The 20,703-nt window shown below is 47.3% G+C and overlaps 1 protein-coding gene across 3 annotated transcripts; it reads left to right on the top strand.

Moving 5' to 3' along the window:
* The first annotated feature begins 1,009 nt into the window (after positions 1 to 1,009).
* Positions 1,010 to 19,762, top strand: LOC100835760 (villin-2). Of its 3 annotated transcripts, none has more exons than XM_024455935.1 (24): positions 1,010 to 1,290; positions 2,291 to 2,346; positions 2,459 to 2,558; positions 2,649 to 2,717; positions 2,808 to 3,044; positions 3,136 to 3,313; positions 3,402 to 3,534; positions 4,244 to 4,403; positions 4,479 to 4,635; positions 4,717 to 4,817; positions 4,919 to 5,077; positions 5,415 to 5,483; positions 5,559 to 5,627; positions 5,820 to 5,957; positions 6,522 to 6,650; positions 15,491 to 15,638; positions 15,771 to 15,781; positions 15,869 to 16,009; positions 16,096 to 16,221; positions 17,960 to 18,016; positions 18,106 to 18,204; positions 18,284 to 18,482; positions 18,723 to 18,940; positions 19,283 to 19,762. In XM_024455935.1, the coding sequence occupies exons 2-24, from the start codon at positions 2,291 to 2,293 to the stop codon at positions 19,394 to 19,396; spliced, it is 2,868 nt and encodes a 955-aa protein (XP_024311703.1). In that variant the 5' UTR covers positions 1,010 to 1,290; the 3' UTR covers positions 19,397 to 19,762. The 3 variants fall into 3 exon arrangements, with proteins under 3 accessions (XP_024311703.1, XP_010228602.1, XP_014753026.1); XM_010230300.3 differs by having other exon boundaries at positions 2,212 to 2,346; XM_014897540.2 differs by having other exon boundaries at positions 2,184 to 2,346.
* The last annotated feature ends 941 nt before the right edge of the window (positions 19,763 to 20,703 follow it).

Here is a 20,703-nt window from a genome sequence, read left to right as displayed (position 1 = left end):
TCAAATGGGCCTATGACATTCCCTCATCATATCCTACCTTGGGTGTTTTTCTTGTAGGCAGTTGTTACGGTATGTAAAATATATCTGACGCACCATTGGATGAAGCTCGGGAGTTAAAATATGGTCTTCTATTAGCGGGAGAGCTGGGTTGTTCTAGACTAATTGTCAGCAACAATGGTATGGACATTTTTCAGAGAATGCACCTATGGAAGTAATTCGATTAGCCCGGCTGCGACGCTCTATATACGAAGAATGTACTTTCTTAGCTCGTGGTTTTAGCCAACGTATCTTCTGGCTTGCGGTAGGATCCCAACGTATCCTCCGGGTCGAGGATCCTCCGGATTTTATTAGTACTATTCTGTTTTTTTAAACAACGATCTGACTTTATTGATTCATGAAACAATTAGTACAACATATCGACACATGAACGAACACAATACTCAACAAAACTAAAAGCTTTATTGCAGTCTTTTGAAGTAAACTTCTTTTGATCCATCCCTTGCATCTTGATGTTTATACACGTATTCGTCGACAAAATTGCAGAATACAATGCTTGCACAAGCTCAACTAACAATTAAAGGTTTTGAAAAGAGCCACATGAGCCGCCCACTTTGAACGGTGAGAACCTAAGATCATTGAACGCGTCATAGTTGGAGACATATCTCTTGCAAGATATGCTGTAAACTGTTTCTACGTCGATAAATCAACAAAGAAAAATATCAAAAACATGAAAAAACGTGTCGCGAGAACCGGACGATGATGTGAGAAATCAATAAAGTTGCCGCAATGAATTTCCTAAAAAAACACCATCCCTCCATTTTCAATTTTTTTCCTCTGCTTATCACGTCTAAATCGAACGTGAGACCAAATCGCAAGGATCAGTCTGATAATAGTTTTTCCCAACAAAATTATCACCATCCATCGTCTGTGTGGCGAATAGGGGGAGATCTCCAAATAGAGCTTCCACCTCCCCGTCCGTCACCTTCTCGATCTATTTGCCGGTTCTCGCTTCCGCGTCTTCCTGCGTTGGCTCCTCCGTCTCTGCCGCTCACGGGGCTGCCGTATAAATAGGGGCCTTTTACTAAAACAGGCAACCCCGAAACGCCGCTACGTATTTCTTAGATCTCCGTTTCATTCCACTCCGCAAGGAGGCGGAGGAGAAAGGCAGAGCAATCATAGCTTCCCCACCCCCCGCTCGCTTCCTTTATTAGCCAGCGTCGCCTCCGCATTTCCTTCCCTGCCACCTCCTCCATCGGTCGCCGCCCCCATCCACCGATCGATCCTTCGCAGGTAACGCCGGGTCGCGCCCTCTATCCCGCCGTCGATCGACGGCCTAATGTTTATTTCCCTCTCTCTCGTCACTGCATTCGGTGATTGGACGCGATTGTGATTTCCTCCGTTCCCCGCCACTGCGTGTTTATGGCGGTGTTACGTTTGCGGGTTGGGGTGTGAAATGTGGCGTTTGTTTGGCCGAGTTACGGTACGGTTTGATTTATGCCTTTATGGTTGTGGGTGGTGGTCGAACCGAACCCCAGGAATGGGGGTGAATTGCGAGCAAGCGATCATCGGATTTGTGATTGTTCTGTTGATAATAGGTGATGATGTATGTTGCCGTTGATATGTCTGGTCGATCGGATCGGTGGTTGCATTGATCGAACACTGGCTCGCGGTAGCCCGGTTTTTAAAACAATGACTCCTGTCGGTACATAGTTCAGTGGGTGGTGAAACCGTGAATAGATAACTAATAGCTCTTATATGATTTGGGTGTCATGGGAGGATGGTGATATTGGTGATCTTGTAATGATATCAGAGATTGCCATTTTCTTTGTTTGATTCCTATGTGTGACAGACACATGGTCGTTGGTGCTGCATATACATGCCTGGATATATATGTTCTGATGTGACTTTTAGTTTTGGCAGGAGCAAGAAATTAATGCGATTCCAGCCTCATGACTTGTCATGACGAAATTCTGTTCGGCTGATGATACTCCATTGGCTGGCGTTCTCTTATTTGTTGATAGTTCCTTGTCCCAGCCGCTTACTTCTTCAGTTGCCTTCTCCTTTCTAGTTGTGTTGTTTGAATCTCATTATTTTAGTTTAACGTCTATATTCAATCCATACCCAGGACCCTAATTAAAATATAGGTTTTTATGCTCTAACTGCTTTTCTATTTCCTTTCTCAGTATATAAGTTCCAAGTGTTCTGTGGCAGTTTTTTGTCGTGGAGCCGCCTGCCACTGCCACTCTCTTCTGTTCAATCAATACATTTTAACTTTTAAGGTTACTTCTAGATGTCAACGGCAAAACAGGTGCTTGATCCTGCATTTCAAGGAGCTGGCCAAAAACCGTATCCTTTAGATTTATTGAAGCAGGCGCTGTTGGTTTTCTTTAGCTGAAAATCTTCTTGTGCAATACTTTTCTTGTCTCTTTATGTTGCATGCCCCTTAACTACAGTACAGTGGGACAGAAATATGGCGGATTGAAGATTTTAAGCCAGTTCCTTTGCCAAAATCTGATTATGGTAAATTCTACTGTGGAGATTCGTATATAATTCTGCAGGTAATTTTGAGTCCATTCATCTTTCAGAGGAATCTTTTTGGCTTTCTCATAAACAATACAATTTTAATGCTATATTCATCTTTTGTCTAGACGACTTGCAACAGGGGTGGTGCTTATCTTTTTGACATCCACTTCTGGATTGGGAAAGATTCCAGTCAAGTATGTTTTCTACAACACCGCAAGTTGTTTATACTGAGGTGGCATTGCCTTAGAGTCCTCATCCTTCTGACTTGATATGTTGCCATACAGGATGAAGCTGGCACTTCAGCAATCAAGACAGTTGAACTTGACACCATGCTTGGAGGTCGTGCAGTGCAGCACAGGGAACCCCAAGGCTATGAATCTGATAAATTTCTATCATACTTCAAGCCATGCATTATACCCTTGGAGGGAGGTTTCGCCTCTGGGTTTAAGAAGCCAGAAGAAGATAAGTTTGAAACACGTCTATATATCTGCAAAGGAAAGAGAGCTATCAGAGTTAAAGAGGTGCATTACATTTGACCTCTTTCCTGTGCTTAAAAATATATTTAAAAACCAATATCCATTGTTATATTAACTATGTGCCTTGTTTATTCAGGTTCCCTTTGCTCGTTCGGCATTAAACCATGATGATGTCTTTATCTTAGATAGTGAAAAGAAAATCTATCAATTCAATGGTGCTAACTCCAACATTCAAGAAAGAGCGAAAGCACTGGAAGTGATCCAACATTTAAAGGAAAAGTACCATGAAGGAGTGTGTGATGTTGCAATTGTTGGTGAGATGATCAGCATAACATTAATAAATACTTGTGTCTTATTGCAACAAGTACACACATTTTACTTATAGTTTATTTTATATGACAGATGATGGAAAACTGCAAGCAGAATCAGACTCTGGTGAATTCTGGGTCCTTTTTGGTGGTTTTGCACCAATAGGGAAGAAAGCTGTAAGCGACGATGATGTTATTCTTGAAACTGCACCGACAAAGCTTTACAGGTATTTTTGCAAGAATTGTAACTGGTCAAACTAATCAGCAGACACTCATGATTACCAACAAAATGCTGCTACATTTATTGAAGAGTCAGAAGTAGGGGCTGTAAGATGTACGGGTCTGGTATGGAGAGAAGATGGAGGCTTTGCACTTTTAACTATTCACAACTAGATCTAAGACTAAAGTTGAAACTAGTGAACTACTTTGGAGTAATCTCAATTAAATATCTTGCAAAACTAGTGAATTTATGCCTTTTATAGCTGAAGCAAGGATAAATATGTTTTCGAAAATCTTTAATCTTCTTTACTTAAATTTAGTATGTCCATTTCACTATATCTGCCCAGGGGCTTCCGGAATCTTCGTTTCGAGCTATTTGTTCATTCAGGAAATCAAGAGATAAAATCCCACTCTAAGACGAAATTTAAATCCCTTGGAAGAATTTAAGTAGTTGCAAGGGGTTTGTGTGGACATCTCTCAATAGCTTTTGTCAGATTTAGTTAGTGCCTTTTATAGGTTTGTGCAGTTTCCTGTTAGTGGTGTAACATGGACCGACAGGCAGCATAGTTCTAGACTTCTAGTTGATCCATAAAGCCTATTATTTTGGTCTAACTGCCCCTCTGTATGCTATGTCTACCTTACAATTTTTTGAGTGGCTCAACTTTATTTTCATTCCTTGAAATTGTTTTCATACACTGTGAATTCTCATGTATGCAGTATCAACAATGGTAAACTGAAGTTAGAAGACATTGTTCTGACAAAATCAATTCTTGAGAACACTAAATGCTTTTTACTTGACTGCGGCTCGGAGTTATTTGTATGGGTTGGTCGAGTAACACAAGTGGATGATAGGAAAGCTGCAAGTGTAGCAGTTGAGGTGAACCCAAAAGACATCTTTTCAGCTTGTTGTCTTGTTTAAATATGTCATTCTATCTAAATTTTGGATTTCTAGGAATTCATTGTTAATCAAAATAGGCCAAAAACAACGAGAGTAACTCAAGTAATTCAAGGTTATGAGACTCATACATTCAAGTCCAAGTTTGAATCTTGGCCGATAAGTAGCACAGCAGGAAATGCCAGCATGGAGGATGGCCGAGGAAAAGTTGCAGGTATTTAATTTGTTCTCGTTCATTGAGATAGCCAAGAATTCCCCTTTCGATCAGTGTTGATAATATTTTGTTTACCTCTAGCGCTGTTGAAGAAAAAAGGTGATGTTAAGGGAGCCTCAAAAACCAGTGCTACAGTAAACGAGGAAGTTCCTCCTTTGCTTGAAGGCGGTGGAAAGCTTGAGGTTTTGTTAATCTTGGATCATACTTTGTTTTAATAACCATATCAAAACAGGAGAGTTTAAATGGAAAATGTATCCGTAAGAACATTATGCACATATTTCAGGTTTGGTATATTGATGGCAGTGCTAAGACTGCTCTTCCGAAGGAGGATCTTGGAAAATTTTACAGCGGAGATTGTTATATTGTTCTCTATACATATCATTCTGGTGACAAGAGAGAAGAATTCTATCTAACTTACTGGATTGGGAAGGACAGTGTACTGGTAAATAGACATTTCATTGTTCTCAAGTGTTATGCACCTTTGTAATTTTTTTTTAAGAATTCACTTTCTTAATTTTTATTATACTCCCATAATTAGTATTTGTTGGTTACTTTTTGTGTGATCATCACATCATCCTGTTGGTTACTTGATGGTATCTACTGTGTGGTTTCATCGACACGTTCTTCTTGACCTTTCTTTATTTTTTAACAAGTTCTTCCCAGGCACAATTCAATATTATTCTCGTGCCATGTTTGTTATATATACAACATGAAGTTGATTAGGAACTCATAAAATTGGCTGGGATCTATAAACTCACTATTTGGTTTATTTCACACAGGACGATCAACAGATGGCTTGTCAAATGGCTAACACAATTTGGAATGCAATGAAAGGAAGACCTGTTCTGGTACCGTATTTCTGTTGTGGAAATTTCTACAATATATGGAGGACGGAGTTTGATATCTTGTATTTGGTATTGTAGGGTCGTATTTATCAAGGGAAAGAACCACCACAATTTATTGCTCTTTTCCAGCCCATGGTTATTTTTAAGGTATGGTCCACACCATACTCTTGCTATGCATAATAAATTGATGAATAGTAAGTGCTACTCTGTGAGGAACAGACTATGCATTGATGTGCTATTCTGTGAGTAACAGACTGTGCATTGATCTTCACATCTGAAAAATAATTTACACTGTCAATGTGGAAGGTACCAGCTAAATTTGTTTGTTACATCATGCAGGGTGGAATCAGCTTCAGATACAAGAAATTTATAGAAGAGAAGGGCTTGAAAGATGCAACATATTCTGCCACTGGCATTGCTCTTGTTCAAATTATTGGGACATCAACTCATAATAATAAAACACTTCAAGTTGATGCGGTATATTAATTTAAAGTGATAATATTTCTTGAAGCACGGAACTGTATCTAATGGTTACTTTATTTTTGTCAATTAACAATCAAGACTTTAGTGAACTGCTGAGATTCTATGTTCTCAAGTGTAATCTCACAACTTAGCATAAATGGATGGTCTTTGTGTGAGATCGTAGAGTGTCATAACTATGACAGTGAGAACTCAAAATTAGTAGTTTGCGGTTTGCAGTTAAGATACAATGTGGTCAAGTATATGCTAGGATCAGTAATAAGGAAACTCTAGACTACCTGCTTCAGTAACATGTTTCCGCTAGTACATGAGAACCTAGTGAAATGTTGATTCTACATTTCCGTTAGAATTTTGAGTTACCACGTTCATAATATTGATGCAAGTACAAGAGTTAGGGTTGCCATATTGAATGGCTCTTTTGAGTTACTATAAGAAAAAATGATTTATTTTTCTGATACTGCGATTTCATGTCATCCATTTTTTTTTCATGATGATCTTTTCACGATTAGACTCATTTATATAGATATCTTTACCTTTTAACTTGTCAATAACAATTTGTAGGTGTCAACATCCTTGAGTTCCACGGATTGCTTTGTCTTGCAATCTGGAAATTCAATGTTTACATGGATTGGCAACACAAGTTCTCATGAACAACAACAGTGGGCTGCAAAAGTTGCTGAGTTCTTGAAGGTATGAAAACTGATACCAATTTCATTATCCCTTTGGTTGTTTTCCAGTTAGTGCATACTTCTCTGTCAACAGACACAAACTATGCTCAACAACTTCAGACTGTTGTCTCTCTAGAAAAACAAAACAAAAAATACAACTCTGAGGAGACTCGCGATGGTCTCGCTCCGCTCGCTCTCCCCCGCCCCCACCCCAAACCCCCTTGCCACCAGCCCCTCGCCGTCGGTCTCTCCGCTTCCGGCGACCCCCCCCCCCTCACCCGCGCTACCTCTAGCGCCCCGGCTTTCCCCTCCCCTGCACCCGCGCTACCTCTAGCGCCCCGGCTTTCCCCTCCCCTGCCTCCGCCATGCAGCGCTTGCTCGGTGGTTCAGAGAGCCCGCTGTCCTCCGTGGAGGGGTCTCCCATCTCCTTTGCCACGGCAGCCAGGACGCTTCTTCGAGGGAAGGGGCCGATGGAGGCCTCTTCGTCGTCCTCCTCCTCCGGTAGCTCGGCCCTCCGGGGGTTGCCGCCTCTCCCCCCGGGCGGCTTCATGGCGGACGCGCGGCGCGCCCCGGTATCCCGCCTGCGGTCGCAGGTAGTCGTCCCGCCTTCGTCTCTAGTCGTTCCGCCCCCGGCTTCTCCGCCTGCTCCTGAGCCTGGCTGGGAGCCGGCGGCGCGTCGTCGCCGCCGTCCGCGCCGTGCGGGCCCTCCCCCGCCTCCTCCTCCCCGTTCCCCTGGGCCGGTCTCGGAGGACCTTCTCAGTCGTTGCTTCAACTGCCTCTCCTCGGACCACTTCGCCCGCGACTGCTCCAGCGCACCTCGCTGCCTTCGCTGTAAAGCGGAGGGCCACCGGGCTGGAGACTGCAAACGGCCGCGTAGCCCTATGGGCGTGGTCGACGCGCCGCTGCAACGCCGTCGGGTTAACCCTGCGACGGGCCCGGCTCATGCGCATCGGCTGGCGGCGGGCCTGGCTCAGGGTGCGGCGCAGTCTCGTGTGGTGCGCACCCCTGCGCCTCCGGTGGGATGTGCTCCTCGGGTGGTGTCCCGTGCGTCGCCTCCCCCCCCCTCCGTCCCTCCATGGGGCCCCGGCGTCCGACAGTCTGCCTGCGTCCTCTCCGACTAGGGTCCTTCGGGTGCTCTCCCATCCCCCTTCCCCGCTCCGGTGGTGGCGCCCCCCCGGGCTTTCCGCTACGTCCCACAGACGGTGGATTTGGAGGCGATAGAGTTGCGTCTGGGCCTTGCTCTCACTGCTACGGTGGTGGGCGCTGGCGCTCCTTCTCTCGCCTCCAGGCGTTGGACCTCCTCGAGCACCACTTTGACCTGTCTCCCCCGCGCGTTGGGTTGCAGAGTTCGCACCTGAGGACTTCCTAGTGCAGCTTGAGTCCTCCGCCGACCGCGACCGTCTGCTCCATGCCAGGCCGTTGCGTGCCTCCTCCTTCTCCCTGAATCTCTAGTGTTGGACCAGGCAGGCGCATGGTCGCTTTGTGCACTGCCTCTTCACCGTCATCCTCGACGTTCTGGGCCTCCCTCCTCATGGCGCGGACGTTGCCACGGTTTCCATTCTTCTGGGACCTGGCTGTTGCATCGAGCGGGTCTCGCCGGAGATGGCGGACCGCTCGTGTCGCTCGCGCTACCGGGTCGTGGCGCGGATGCACGCCCCCTATGGCATCGCTCCTGAGCTGGTCATGGCCATCCCGGAGCCAGTCCTTGACTCCGTCGTGGCCTCGGAGGCGGCGGTGATGGCGGACCTTCCCACGAGCGAGTACGATGTCTCTGTCCGCGTGCTGCATGTGTTCTCGCATGTCTCGCACCCGGCTGCTCCCTCTCCCCGTGTCGGCTCCGGTCCGAGCTCTAGGGAGGGTCGCTCCGCCGGTCCTTCTCACCGTCGTCGCTCCCCCGGCCCCTCCCGTCACCGCTCCTCGCCGTCAGGCGGCGGGCGCCGTGGCTGTTCTCTGGGACGTTCTCGCCAGCTACCGCTGCTGCCTACGCCGGTCGGGCCGACTCTGCTTGCTGCTTGCCGTCCTCGCTGTCGTCCCCGGCATCGCCGCCGGCGTGGCAAGCGGTCCCTGACGGCGCAGGTGGTCCCTGTGCCCGTGACCTCCCCCGTCAGCAGGTGGGACCCTTGTTCCCCTGCCTCTGTGGGACAGGTGTTAGCTTTGGGGTTGGAGATTTTGGACGGATGCACTTTGGATTCAAACCTTCTGTCCAGCCCTGAGGTCAGCTCTGTGGCTTCTTGCAGTTCCTTGGGTCCCCTCGGTCTGTGGAAGCTACGTGTCACTCCCCGGTTGCTGGCTTTTCGATTTCTCCAACCGGGCAGATTCCCGTCCTGTGTCTGCCCCTTCCCTGACCAGGATTGTGTCTGCTCCCCTCTGGAAAGCAGTCCTTGCCCTGTGTCGGCTTCTGCGGACCCGACAGACCGATCTGCTGCCTTGGAGGCTTCGGTCAGGGACGGCCTACTCCCGTCCTTGATTGACCGGCTCCTTGACGCTGGAATCTCCCCCGAGCCTATCTATCGGTAGTTGGCTGCTCAGGAACGCTGGGCTCTGTCTTCTGGGCCTGCTTCTCTGGGTCGCTCCTCCTCTAGGCCTTCTGCTGGGCGGAACCCCCCTCCGTCGGTTGGGCCAGACCTGGTTGGGCCTGTCTTGGTGCCTTCCCCCGAACCTGGGTGCCCTCCTACCTCTGGTCCTCCGGATGTGCTTGCTTCAGCCCAGGATCCTCTGGCCTCCGGGCTTCTGGCTGAGCCTGCTTCGGCCCAGCATGGGCCCTCCTCGACGCGGCCGGTCTTGGCTGCCTCCTCTGGTCTGGACGCCGCCCCGCCCTCTCCGGCTTCTTCCGCTTCCTCTCCGGCCGTTGCTGTACCGCCTTCTCCACGCCTAGAGGATGCTCCTTTGCGGCAGGCCTCCCTTCCCATTACGGATGCCCCCCCTCCCCCGGTCGTTGGTTCGGTGGTGATGCGGGCGTGGTCTGTCCCGTCCCGACCGCTCGTTGTCTATCGCCGAAGGCCGCACGGCTCGACCGCACCTCCCCCGACTGCCTCGTGCAAGGAGTTCCTGGACGCTGCCTCGACCCCTACTGCCGGACTCCTCCCTCGGCCGGCCCGGCCGGCGCGCCGGCGTCAGGCTTCTGTTGACGTCCCCCGGCGGAGCTCTCGGGTGGCGGCACGCGGCGGTGGCCTCCCTGGCGACTCAGTCAAAAGCTGCGTCCGTGTTCTCATGCGCAAGCTTGGTGTGGAGTCGGATGCCCCCCCGGGCGCTCCCGTCTGTCTTGCCTCCTACGAAGCCGCCTTCGAGAAGCCCCTGTCCTACGCTCAGGTCTTGGCTCTGGGTCAGCTCTATGGGCTCTCCCCTCCGGCCAATCTTGAGAGCTAGCAGTAGGCTTCGGCTGCTGCTTGGTGGTCTTGGCCATGGCTGTGCCTAACCACAAGCTGGTCGTCTGGAACGTCCGCGGCCTCAACGCCCCGGGACGTCGCCACGGTGTGCGCGAGCTTGTTCGCTCCACCGGTGCTGTCCTTGTATGTCTGCAAGAAACGAAACTTGCTTCTATCTCTCTGTCTCATGTAATGCAGTTCCTGGGTAATGAATTTAGAGACTTTGTGTATCTGCCTGCTGTTGGGACCCGTGGGGGTATCTTGCTGGCCTGGGTGGCATCGGAGGTTACTGTTTCGAATCCGATCATCCGCGATTTCTCTACTTCGGCTCAGGTTTCCTTTGGTCGTGTTCCTTGGTGGTTCACCGGCGTTTATGGCCCATCGTCGGACGTGGATGCCGATCAGGTGGCTTTTTTGGCTGAGTTGAGGGACGTCCGTCGCGGCTGCAGTGGTCCTTGGCTCGTCTCTAGGGACTTCAACATGATCTACCAGGCGGCGGACAAGAATAACGCTAATGTCTATCGTCGGTCCATGGGTCGCTTCCGTCGTTTCCTCAACGACGAGGAACTTGGCGAGGTTCCCCTTAACGGCCGCCGTTTTACCTGGACGAAAGAACGCGAAAGGCCTACTCTCGAGCGTCTTGACCGGGTTTTCTGTTCAGCCTCGTGGGCGCAGCTCTTCCCGGAGAATCTGCTTTGCGGCCTCCCTACTCTCATCTCAGATCACCGCCCCCTGCTCGTGCACACGGAGGTTGTCCGGTCCCAGCTCCGCCGTTTCCACTTTGAGCCGTTCTGGCCAAAGCTTGACGGGTTCATGGAGGCGGTTGTTGAGGCTTGGGCTGTTCCCTCTTCGGGCTCTTCGCTGGCGTACGTTCTCAACGACAAGCTCCGCACTGTTTGTCGGCGACTTCAGTCTTGGAGTTCCCGGCAGGTTGGCGACATCCGTCTCCAGATTGACTGTTTCGTTGAGCATATTTCCCGCCTTGAGGTCGCTCAGGAGAGTCGTCTCCTTTCCTCGTTGGAGTGCTGGCCCCGGAAGAATTTGAAGCTCAAGTACCTTGCACTGTGCTCCCTCCAGCGGACGATTGCCCGACTTCGGGCCCGCGTTTCCTGGCTTCGTGAGGGCGATGCGAATACTAGCTACTTCCACTTCCATGCGGGCTCTCGCCGGAGGCGTAACTTCATTGCGCAGCTTCACCATGATGGGCAGGATTTGGTCGACCAGGCCCAGATTGAGGAGGCCGTCACCTCCTTCTTTGAGGATATCTTTGAATCCCCGGAAGATCGATCGTGCTCGTTGGACTTTGGGTCTGCAGGTCCCGAGCCATGATCTTCGCGCCCTCGATGCGCCCTTCTCTTAGGAGGAGATTTGGGCTGCTATCCGCACTCTGTCGGGTGATCGCGCCCCTGGCCCTGACGGCTTCACGGGCCTCTTCTTCACTTCTTGCTGGCCCATTATCAAGGTCGAGGTCGTCGAGCTCTTTCGTTGGCTACACGCAGGGGGGCGTGCTGGCTTTCACAATCTCAATAGGGCTTGTCTCACTCTCGTCCCCAAGAAGAATTGCCCTCTGGAGGTTCGGGACTTCCGTCCTATTAGCCTGGTTCATGGTCTGGCAAAGTGGGTCGCCAAGGTGCTCTCCCTCAGGCTGGCTCCGGTTCTTCCTTCTTTGGTCTCCCCGAACCAATGTGCGTTCATTCGTGGTCGTGCCATCCATGACAACTTCATGATTGTGAAGCAGGTGGCTAGGTCGCTCCATATCTCTCATCAGCCGGCGGTCCTTTTCAAATTGGACATCGCTCGTGCTTTTGATTCGGTCTCCTGACCCTTCCTCCTGGACCTTCTCCGGCCTCTCGGCTTCGGTCGCCGTTGGTGTGATCTGATCTGCTTGTTGCTTTCTTCCTCTAGCACGCAGCTCATCATCAATGGCAGGCTTAGTCGGGAAATCGTGCATCACCGGGGGCTGCGTCAGGGAGATCCCCTCTCCTCGATGCTCTTTGTTCTTGTCATGGAGGCCTTCAACCGTCTTTTCCTTGCTGCCGCTTGAGAGCGCATCCTCTCCGGCTTCTGGGGAGTCCCTCCTGGCAGCCAAGCCTCTTTTTACGCGGATGATGTGGTCGTTTTTATCCGGCCGGAGGCGGAGGACTGCTCCGCTCTATTGGACCTTTTGGAGCTCTTCGGCAATGCTTCCGGTCTCCGTACGAACATCCTCAAGAGCTTAGCCAACCCCATCCATTGCAGCTCCGAGGATTGTCAGGTCGTTCTCCATTACCTCGCCTGCCGGGTTCAGGAGTTCCCCATTCTTTACCTGGGCGCGCCCCTTTCCATCTCCAAGCTCCGTCGCCAGGATCTTCAGCCTATTCTTGATAAGATGGATCGGAAGCTTGCGGGTTGGCGGGCTTGATGTTGTCGAGAGGTGGTCGGCTGGTTCTTGTCAAATCAGCCCTCTCCGCTATCCCGGTGCACACTCTCCTTGCCACTCACACGCCTAAGTGGTTCGGCGACGCTATCAACAAGAAACAGCGGGTTTTTTTTCTGGAAAGGTCGGATGGACACCCAATGGGGGCATTGTGCGGTGGCTTGGGCACGGGTCTGCCAGCCGCCACACCTTGGTGGCTTGGGAGTCAGGGATGCCAACTTGGTGAGTTCGGCACTCCAACTCCGTTGGCCTTGGCTACAGCGCATGGAGTCCTCCAAGCCCTGGGCCTCTTTCTCTATCAAGTTCAGCTCCCATGTCCTCGCTCTCTTTCGTGAGGCTTGCACCTCAGTTGTGGGTGATGGACGCTCCTCTCTTTTGGTCGGATCGCTGGATCGATGGCAAGTCGGTTGCGGACCTTGCCCTGGTTCGTTTTTGCTGCCGTCAAGCGTCGGATCACCCGAAGACGCTCCGTGGCTGATGGTCTTCCAGAGAACGCTTGGATCCGGGACATCTCGCCCCCCCTCAATTCCCAAGGTCTGACCGAGTTCCTCCAGCTCGTGACCACCTTGGAAGGTCGGACGCTCGTCCCTGACCAGGAGGATGCTCTTCGCTAGAACTGGTCGAGCTCTGGTTCCTACTCTGCGCAATCCGCTTATCTCCACTTCTTCGTTGGTCGCCCGACTTCCCCCACTTGGTCCCAGATTTGGCGGTGTTGGACTCCGCTTAAATGTCGGACCTGGGTGTGGCTCGCGGCTGCTAATCGGTGTTGGACGGCAGATCGCTTGGAGCGCCGACACCTCCCTTTCAACGCGCTCTGTCCGCTCTGCGATCAGGCCCCGGAGACTCTGCGGCATCTACTCCTGGATTGCCCTTTCTCCAAATCGGTCCTTCATGAGGTCTTCTCTAAAGCAGGCGCGCTCCGTTGCTTACCCCGCCCTTCGGAGGACCTCCCGGAGTGGCTTTCCAAGCGCGCTCTTAGGCTTCGTGGCAAGGTCAAGGCGGTTCAGTCGCTCATCAACCTCTCTCTGGCGCATTTGGCGGCTCCGGAACGATTGTGTCTTTGAAGGTGCTCGACCGGTGGCTGCGCGTCTTGCCGAGGATATCCTTGGGGAGGCTGACCTCTGGAGGGCCACGGGCGCTCAAGCTCTAGAGCGTCTCCCCCTCCACTCGCGTCCCCCTGACTAGCTTTGTTCTCTTTGCTTGTTGTACAGTAGCTGTAGGCTTTTTCCTTTGCTTTGAGGCCTATTAGGTCTCACCTTTGCCTTTTGTATTTGCGCTTCTTGCGCTTTCTTCTTAATGGAAATGACACACTGCTCGGTGTGTTCGAGAAAAAAAAATTAGAAGGACACATCAAAACGCGGGTCATTTTATTAGAAGGACACGAAAATAAGGCGCTAGAGTTACAGTCGACTTAACAAACAAAACAAGTGACAAAGTAAACAAAGAAGAAGCAAAAAGAACTGTACAGAAAACTACTACTCCCTCCGCCCCAAAATAAGTGACGTGAAATTGTATAGATTCTTATACAAATGTACGTCACTTATTTTGGGACGGAGGAAGTATAAACAACTTACTCAACACCGCAAAAAAGAGCTAGGCCAACACCTGAGCAGCTGGTGCTGCAACGGTTGCACATGGAGTGCTGTGCGGAGGTCTTGCATGCAGTGGCAGCTTACTGACCTCTCTAGCCCCGGTGACTCTCCATAGCCTAGCCTCCTAAATGATATGGTCCACCTGATCGCTGGCCAACGGTATTGCATTTTTTAACACGCTGGCATTGTGCATCCTCCATAGCCGCCACATGGTTAGCATGATAAGGAAGCTCACTGCTCACTCCCTTGCAATTTTCACCAGTTCTGCTAGCTGCTTCAGCTATCATCGTTATCCGGCGTCGGGCAGTTCGCCTGAACTCCAAAATCCTTACGCACCTGGAACCAGACTTAGCGAGAGAAGGCACGGTCTGTGATATGTGATATGACTCATCCTAGTATCAGAGCGGCCAGCCAGATGTGGAAGATCGCGGCGAGCCAAATCGATCAGCAGTCGATTTGCCGTGGCAAGCCAAAGCGGAAAATTTCATCTTCAGAGGAGCCCATCATTCCCAGCACTATTTCCACAGAGGTTGCTCGACCATACCTTCAAAGAATGCAAGATATCCAGACTTGGGCAGGTGCTCGCTGCTCGCCGTCCAGCGCCACCGGGAGTGATCCTCTGAGCCCAGCGTGAGGACCACCTCAGACATGATCTCGAACAAGTGCAGGTGCTCCATGATCCCCTTGGTGTTGAGCATGCCGGAGATGTCTCACACTCAGCGTCGCGAGCCATCTGCCGAGAGGACAGCCGGGGCAAGCTCTGTGATGAACTTACCACTGATCCAATGTCCTATCATAGATCTGGTGCACTCAAGAATACTTGGTAACATCATTCAAATAGTTACATTTTCTCATTGATCCTTCTCATGCAATGCAATATCTCTTTCTGTTGAGCACTACAAGTGCCCAATATAATGTTTCTGGTCCTTAGAGAAAATGTGGGTTTTTCTTAACTTAAAGTCACAGGGAACAAAATCAGCCTGTGTTTTGGTTTGGACGAATCTGCTATAAGAATGACCATTAAGATAAAAGTTAACCATGCTGGCAGATGGAGTATGTACCAAAACCATTCTTATTTTCGTCACCAGTTTATCTAAGGTTTGTTCATGGTAATTAATAACTCTACCATATTCCAACGGTAACTGGCTAAGTATGATTTTGTAAATGTTTATGCAAAGCACTCTTAGCTACATCTTTGTTCATTCTATTTATAAGTACCTTTTCATGCAGCTGCCTGTGAAGTTACCAACTACTGAAAAGGCTATACAAAATCAGTTATTTGTTTTGGGGTTTTAGGAAGTTGTATGTAAATAACATAAAAAATGCATCAGAGCAATTAGATATTTGAATTAAGGTAGTTGTTTACAGTTGCTGTCGTAAGTATGCATTTGTTATAATTTTAAACCTTTATTGAATACACTCGACATCTTCTTTAATTTTCAGCTACTCATTGCTGACTATGCTTACCTGTTGTTTTCCAAACTCGCAGCCTGGCGGTACTATCAAACATTGCAAGGAGGGAACTGAGAGCTCTGCTTTCTGGTCTGCTCTTGGTGGAAAGCAGAATTACACAAATAGAAATGCATCACAGGATGTTCTTAGGGAGCCTCATTTGTATACTTTCTCATTTAGGAATGGTCAGTTCTAGTCAAAACTTCATTCCATTTTTTTTGCCTCATTGCTATTACTCTGTGAGTTTCTATTCTACAAGTATCCTAATCATCTTCCATGTTTTATTTTCATCTGTCATAACATGATCACAATAACAGGAAAGCTTGAGGTTTGTCATCTTATTCTTTGAACTCTAAATTTTTTAATACTCCAGAATTTCAGGATTCTGAATTTCTGATAAGCTTATTTATTGCAGGTTACTGAAGTTTTCAATTTTTCACAAGATGATTTGTTGACTGAAGATGTCATGGTACTTGACACGCATGCCGAAGTCTTTGTTTGGATGGGTCAGTGTGTGGACACAAAAGAAAAACAGAATGCATTTGAAATTGGCCAGGTATGGCACGAAGTATTAACCTAGTTGCTTCCATTTATTTGTTATTGTTGAACATATAGTTCTAACTATTAACTGCTTTCCCCCAGAAATACGTAGAGCATGCAGTGACCTTTGAAGGTCTTTCTCCTGATGTGCCTCTGTATAAATTCAGTGAAGGGAATGAACCTTGCTTCTTTAGGACATACTTCTCCTGGGATAACACCAGAGCTGTGGTATGATATTAATTATTTAACAATTGCATCTTACTATTTTCTTGCATGTTTTACTTCAGGGGCAGCACTGATTTTGTATACGAAAGGCTTTCCTGTGTTACGGTTTCTATTTCTTTCAACCCAGCCTATTTCCCCCCTCCCATCAGTAGATACGCATGCAACTTCACTGAGAGTTTCTTCACTGACATGCTGATTCTATCCTGCTTGATGTTAGTTCCTTATTCAAAATATAGGACGTGCTGAACCCAGCAAATGGTTCCATGTAACTTTGAGAATCCTAGGAAATAAGTTCGGTTCTTTTTTGTTTGCTAGTTTCGGTCAGTAGTCTCCAATATAAGTCACTAGGTTCTTGGGATGTTAGACATGATTCTGTTGAGGTATCAAAATCTAAAATAGCTGGAAGAACTGAAAACACGGATACCTTCATCCATATAAACAATTGCTGTACAGTTGCTAAGATATGGTATCTGGTGCAAGAAAACAGGAAATTTTGTGAATCCAATTAGAATATCATGGAAATCAAAGGGAATAATTCTCTTCACAGTTTTGGGGCTTAAACTCACGAACCCTATGTCTGTAGTCTTCAGAACCAAAATTTCTCAGGTACTGATGGCATGATCCTCACGAGTATGACAAATTTCAGTCTCCTTTTTGCTTACAGTTGTGAGTACTTTTATTGTTTACTTCAAAACCGAAGTTTTATTGTAGAGCAAAGTCTGTTATGGCTGAGTTTTTTTCACAGTACTGATATGGCTTAGCTTTGTATTAAAACTGAATACCCTTTTTTCCTTGAAAAGTTTATTAAAGCCTAATCAGAAGTTTTTACTGGGATTGCCAGCTTATAAGAAAAGTAGTAGTGCCTCTGTTTAACTATGAAGCATAAAATATATGCTAATGAGAAAACTCTTGCATACCCCTATGGAATGGCATAGTATATCTACCTAACTTCTCCCAAAGCATCTAGGTACAGATAATAGTTAAAACTTCACAAATAACTACATTCTTGGTTATCTCAATGGACGTTTATTTGAATCGGAGACTACTGAGGTTGTAGACAGTCATAGTGAATTTGAGGGGGGCACGTCAGAATTCAGAAACATAACCTAATTGCTCTAGCAGACTTCCAGCTCTAGAAATTATCACAAGTTTAAAACAATCAACAAACCCCAACACCATTACCAAAGACTACTTCAGAGAATGGTTAACACCAAAATAAGAAGCTCCTGCAAAAGTCGAATGGGTTCTTGTAAGCGACACTGCCACTTGAGATCATCCTGTGGCAGGTTTTGTTTTATTTTGTGCTGCCACTTAATGTCTTGTACCTCCTGAAATCGGTTTTGAGGTACCAGTCTCCTCTGTACTTTATCATGGTTTCTGGAATGTTTGTTCCTCTTATTAAATATATTTACCTCCCGGAGGTGGGTTATTCAGATTTTAGTGGACCACATTCACAACAGTTCAAGTCGAACCCCATTTTAACCCCCAAAATTATGAAAACAGCCTTAAAATAAATAAATAAATAATAGGATTCTTGAAATGAAAAAACTGTCCCTATTTTTGTCTGTTCCTTCTCATTTCTTCTATATCGCCTCCATATTTGCTTGCTGCCAGTTAATATCCCTGATGTAACATCCAGCATTGCTAATTTTCTATTATTTCTTGTACTGCCCTATGCTGTAGTATTTTCCTTCCCTGACTTATTTTAGGATGCATTATAACAAATTTCACCTTGAAACAGATTCACGGGAATTCATTTCAGAAGAAACTTTCACTTCTTTTTGGGATGCGTTCAGAGGTAAATAAATATCACGCAAAAAACAGATAATTGGAAATGTAAAAACCAATGGATTCAATTTAGTAATGCGCAACTTTAATTTCTTGCAGAGTGGATCTAAGGGCTCAGGTGATGGTGGACCAACTCAAAGGGCATCAGCATTGGCCGCTCTTTCGTCCGCGTTTAATCCATCTTCCCAAGATAAACAGGTATTTAAAGCATTTCTGGCAAATTATTATGAATAAATACACCAATCTGACAATTAATTTTTTCTGTGATCTTTCCCAGTCAAATGATGGGCCTAGAAGCTCTGGTGATGGTGGACCTACTCAGCGTGCATCAGCATTAGCTGCATTATCATCTGCACTCAATCCATCATCAAAACCCAAAAGCCCACAGTCACAATCCCGTCCAGGTCAAGGTTCTCAGAGAGCAGCTGCTGTTGCAGCACTGTCTAATGTTTTAACTGCTGAGAGTCCTCGCAATGGTAGGTCATCCCCAACTGGAGATGAAACTGGTTGACTTTTCTGACCTTACGTACCTTTAAGGATAGCATGAGCCGTTGAAATGTGTTGTCAAACTTCCCTTCATGTAAATTATGGATGTCCTAGTTATGACTGAATACTTACTACAATAATTTATGAAGGTGACTCTCGGAGAGATTTATTTCTAGGTCCTTGTTTCCTTATCTTGATATGGAATCTTGACAACTTGAGTTGGTGTGCAGATGCTGAGAAGACAGAATTAGCACCTTCAGATGCTTCTCCTCTGGGTGAAGCAGCGGGGTCCTCAGAATTTGATGAAGGGCCAGGAGAGAGAACAGAACCTGATGTATCACAGGAAGAAACTGCTAATGAAAATGGAGGTCAAACAACCTTCAGCTATGAACGTTTGATATCAAAGTCCACTGACCCTGTCCGTGGGATAGATTACAAACGCAGAGAGGTTAGTCATTTCCACTGCCTCCTTAAAAACAAAGTTGGTGCTATATAAGTTATCTCGTTCACCTTGTGAAGCGCTGAATTCCTACCATAAGAGTACCAAGGAGTTTACTTGGTTTATTTCTTCCTTTTATTACATGATGCTTCTACATCTCTGTAGACATGCTAATCAGTAGTTTTTCTCTTGCCCATTTTCTATTTCCACAAGTATAACTGGGTACAATTGGAGATCTCTTGACAAGTCCCCACATAATACTAGATAGTTAGGTTCAGTAGTATCTTATATTTATCTTGAACAGTGGTCATCCAGTGAGTTTCAAAGGCTAATTCAGTGTTGCTTTTGCAGACTTATCTATCGGATGACGAATTCCAGACTGTATTCAGTATGACTAAGGATGAATTCTACCAGCAGCCAAGGTGGAAGCAAGAGTTACAGAAAAGAAAAGCTGATCTTTTCTGACTCATGGTCATTTTCGGCTGCAGCGATTGCACAATTCAGTTATCTCTTCCACGAATGGTTCCATGGCACACATCTGTTCCAGAGGCTACTATCGGCAGCTTCATCTGCTGATTTCCCCAAGTTTTTAGGCTATTTTCTATTCGTATATGATTTGTGTTAAGCAGCTCCAAGGGTTGTCCCTACACTATGAGTTTATTTGATCTGGTCATTGGTCGTCCATTTGTACATTATTTTCCGGCTCAATTTGGTCATAGGTCATTTCTGGCGAGTTTTTCAAAAGCCATCCTATATTGGCACTACATTGTATGACATATATCAAATTCCAGACTAAAGAGTAAAGACTTATGCTTTTGTTAGTCATATTAACTGCTCTCTTCCATCTAAACAAAAAACTGCTCTCTTCTGAGCACTGCTTATGCATATTTCTGTGTTCGCCTGATGATTTTCAGTCGGCCGGGCATTGAGCAGCCACATGGCTTATATATGTAGGTTTCACACCGAAAAATTGTGTCCAGTTGCATGCCAATCCAGCTGATTAATAATAAAACACAATGTGTCGTGACTTGATATTGTACACTCAAAAAGTCAAAGAACATAATCACGGATGATGGTGAAACTTAATTTGAAACAAGATAAGTAAGTTCTTTGTGTGGTTGAGACGTTGAATACTCGAGTCAACGCAAAAAAGAAAGGGAGAAGCGAGAATGCCATGCCAGAATTTTGTCTCTGTGATGTAGTCTCAACCTTGAACATTGTTCATGTGTCCTCCCTTATAGACATTCTCCACCGCAAGCACCGCCCTCGCCCCAAGATGCCCCTCGTCGGTAAAATCTTTCCCCGATGCCTGGGCGCTAGTTCTTGTGGGGAAGATCGGGCTAGATCTACGACGGATTCTTTGAGCCCACCTAAACTCCATTGCAAGCGCGGATTCATCATCTCGAAGAAGACCTCCATGAGGGCATCTCCAATAGCTTATGTGTTTGTTTGCTGGCTAAAGGGTACATGTCACTAACCAACAACACATCATACAAGTAGTCCAATAGGCTGTATCTTAGTTATCCAATGAGAGATGGGATAATTACATGTCTACTCTCTCATCTCACCTTACTGCTTGTGCATTGGTTGTATGTAATCTACACACAGACACATTGAGATCTCTCTCTCTCTCACTTGCCACATTATCAAAAGCTCTTGCAAATAGCGAACAGCAATCCGACAACTATCAGAGATACAAAGCATCTTGTTTTTCGACGGCCACACACTCTGTGACCCCTTGATTCGCTCCAACATCCATTCCTCTGTTCCCT

Source organism: Brachypodium distachyon, chromosome 1, assembly GCF_000005505.3.
Source record: "Brachypodium distachyon strain Bd21 chromosome 1, Brachypodium_distachyon_v3.0, whole genome shotgun sequence".
NCBI classification, from domain to species: Eukaryota; Viridiplantae; Streptophyta; class Magnoliopsida; order Poales; family Poaceae; genus Brachypodium; species Brachypodium distachyon.
Note: the sequence above shows the minus strand (reverse complement) of the source record. Positions and strands in the feature narration are given on the sequence as shown.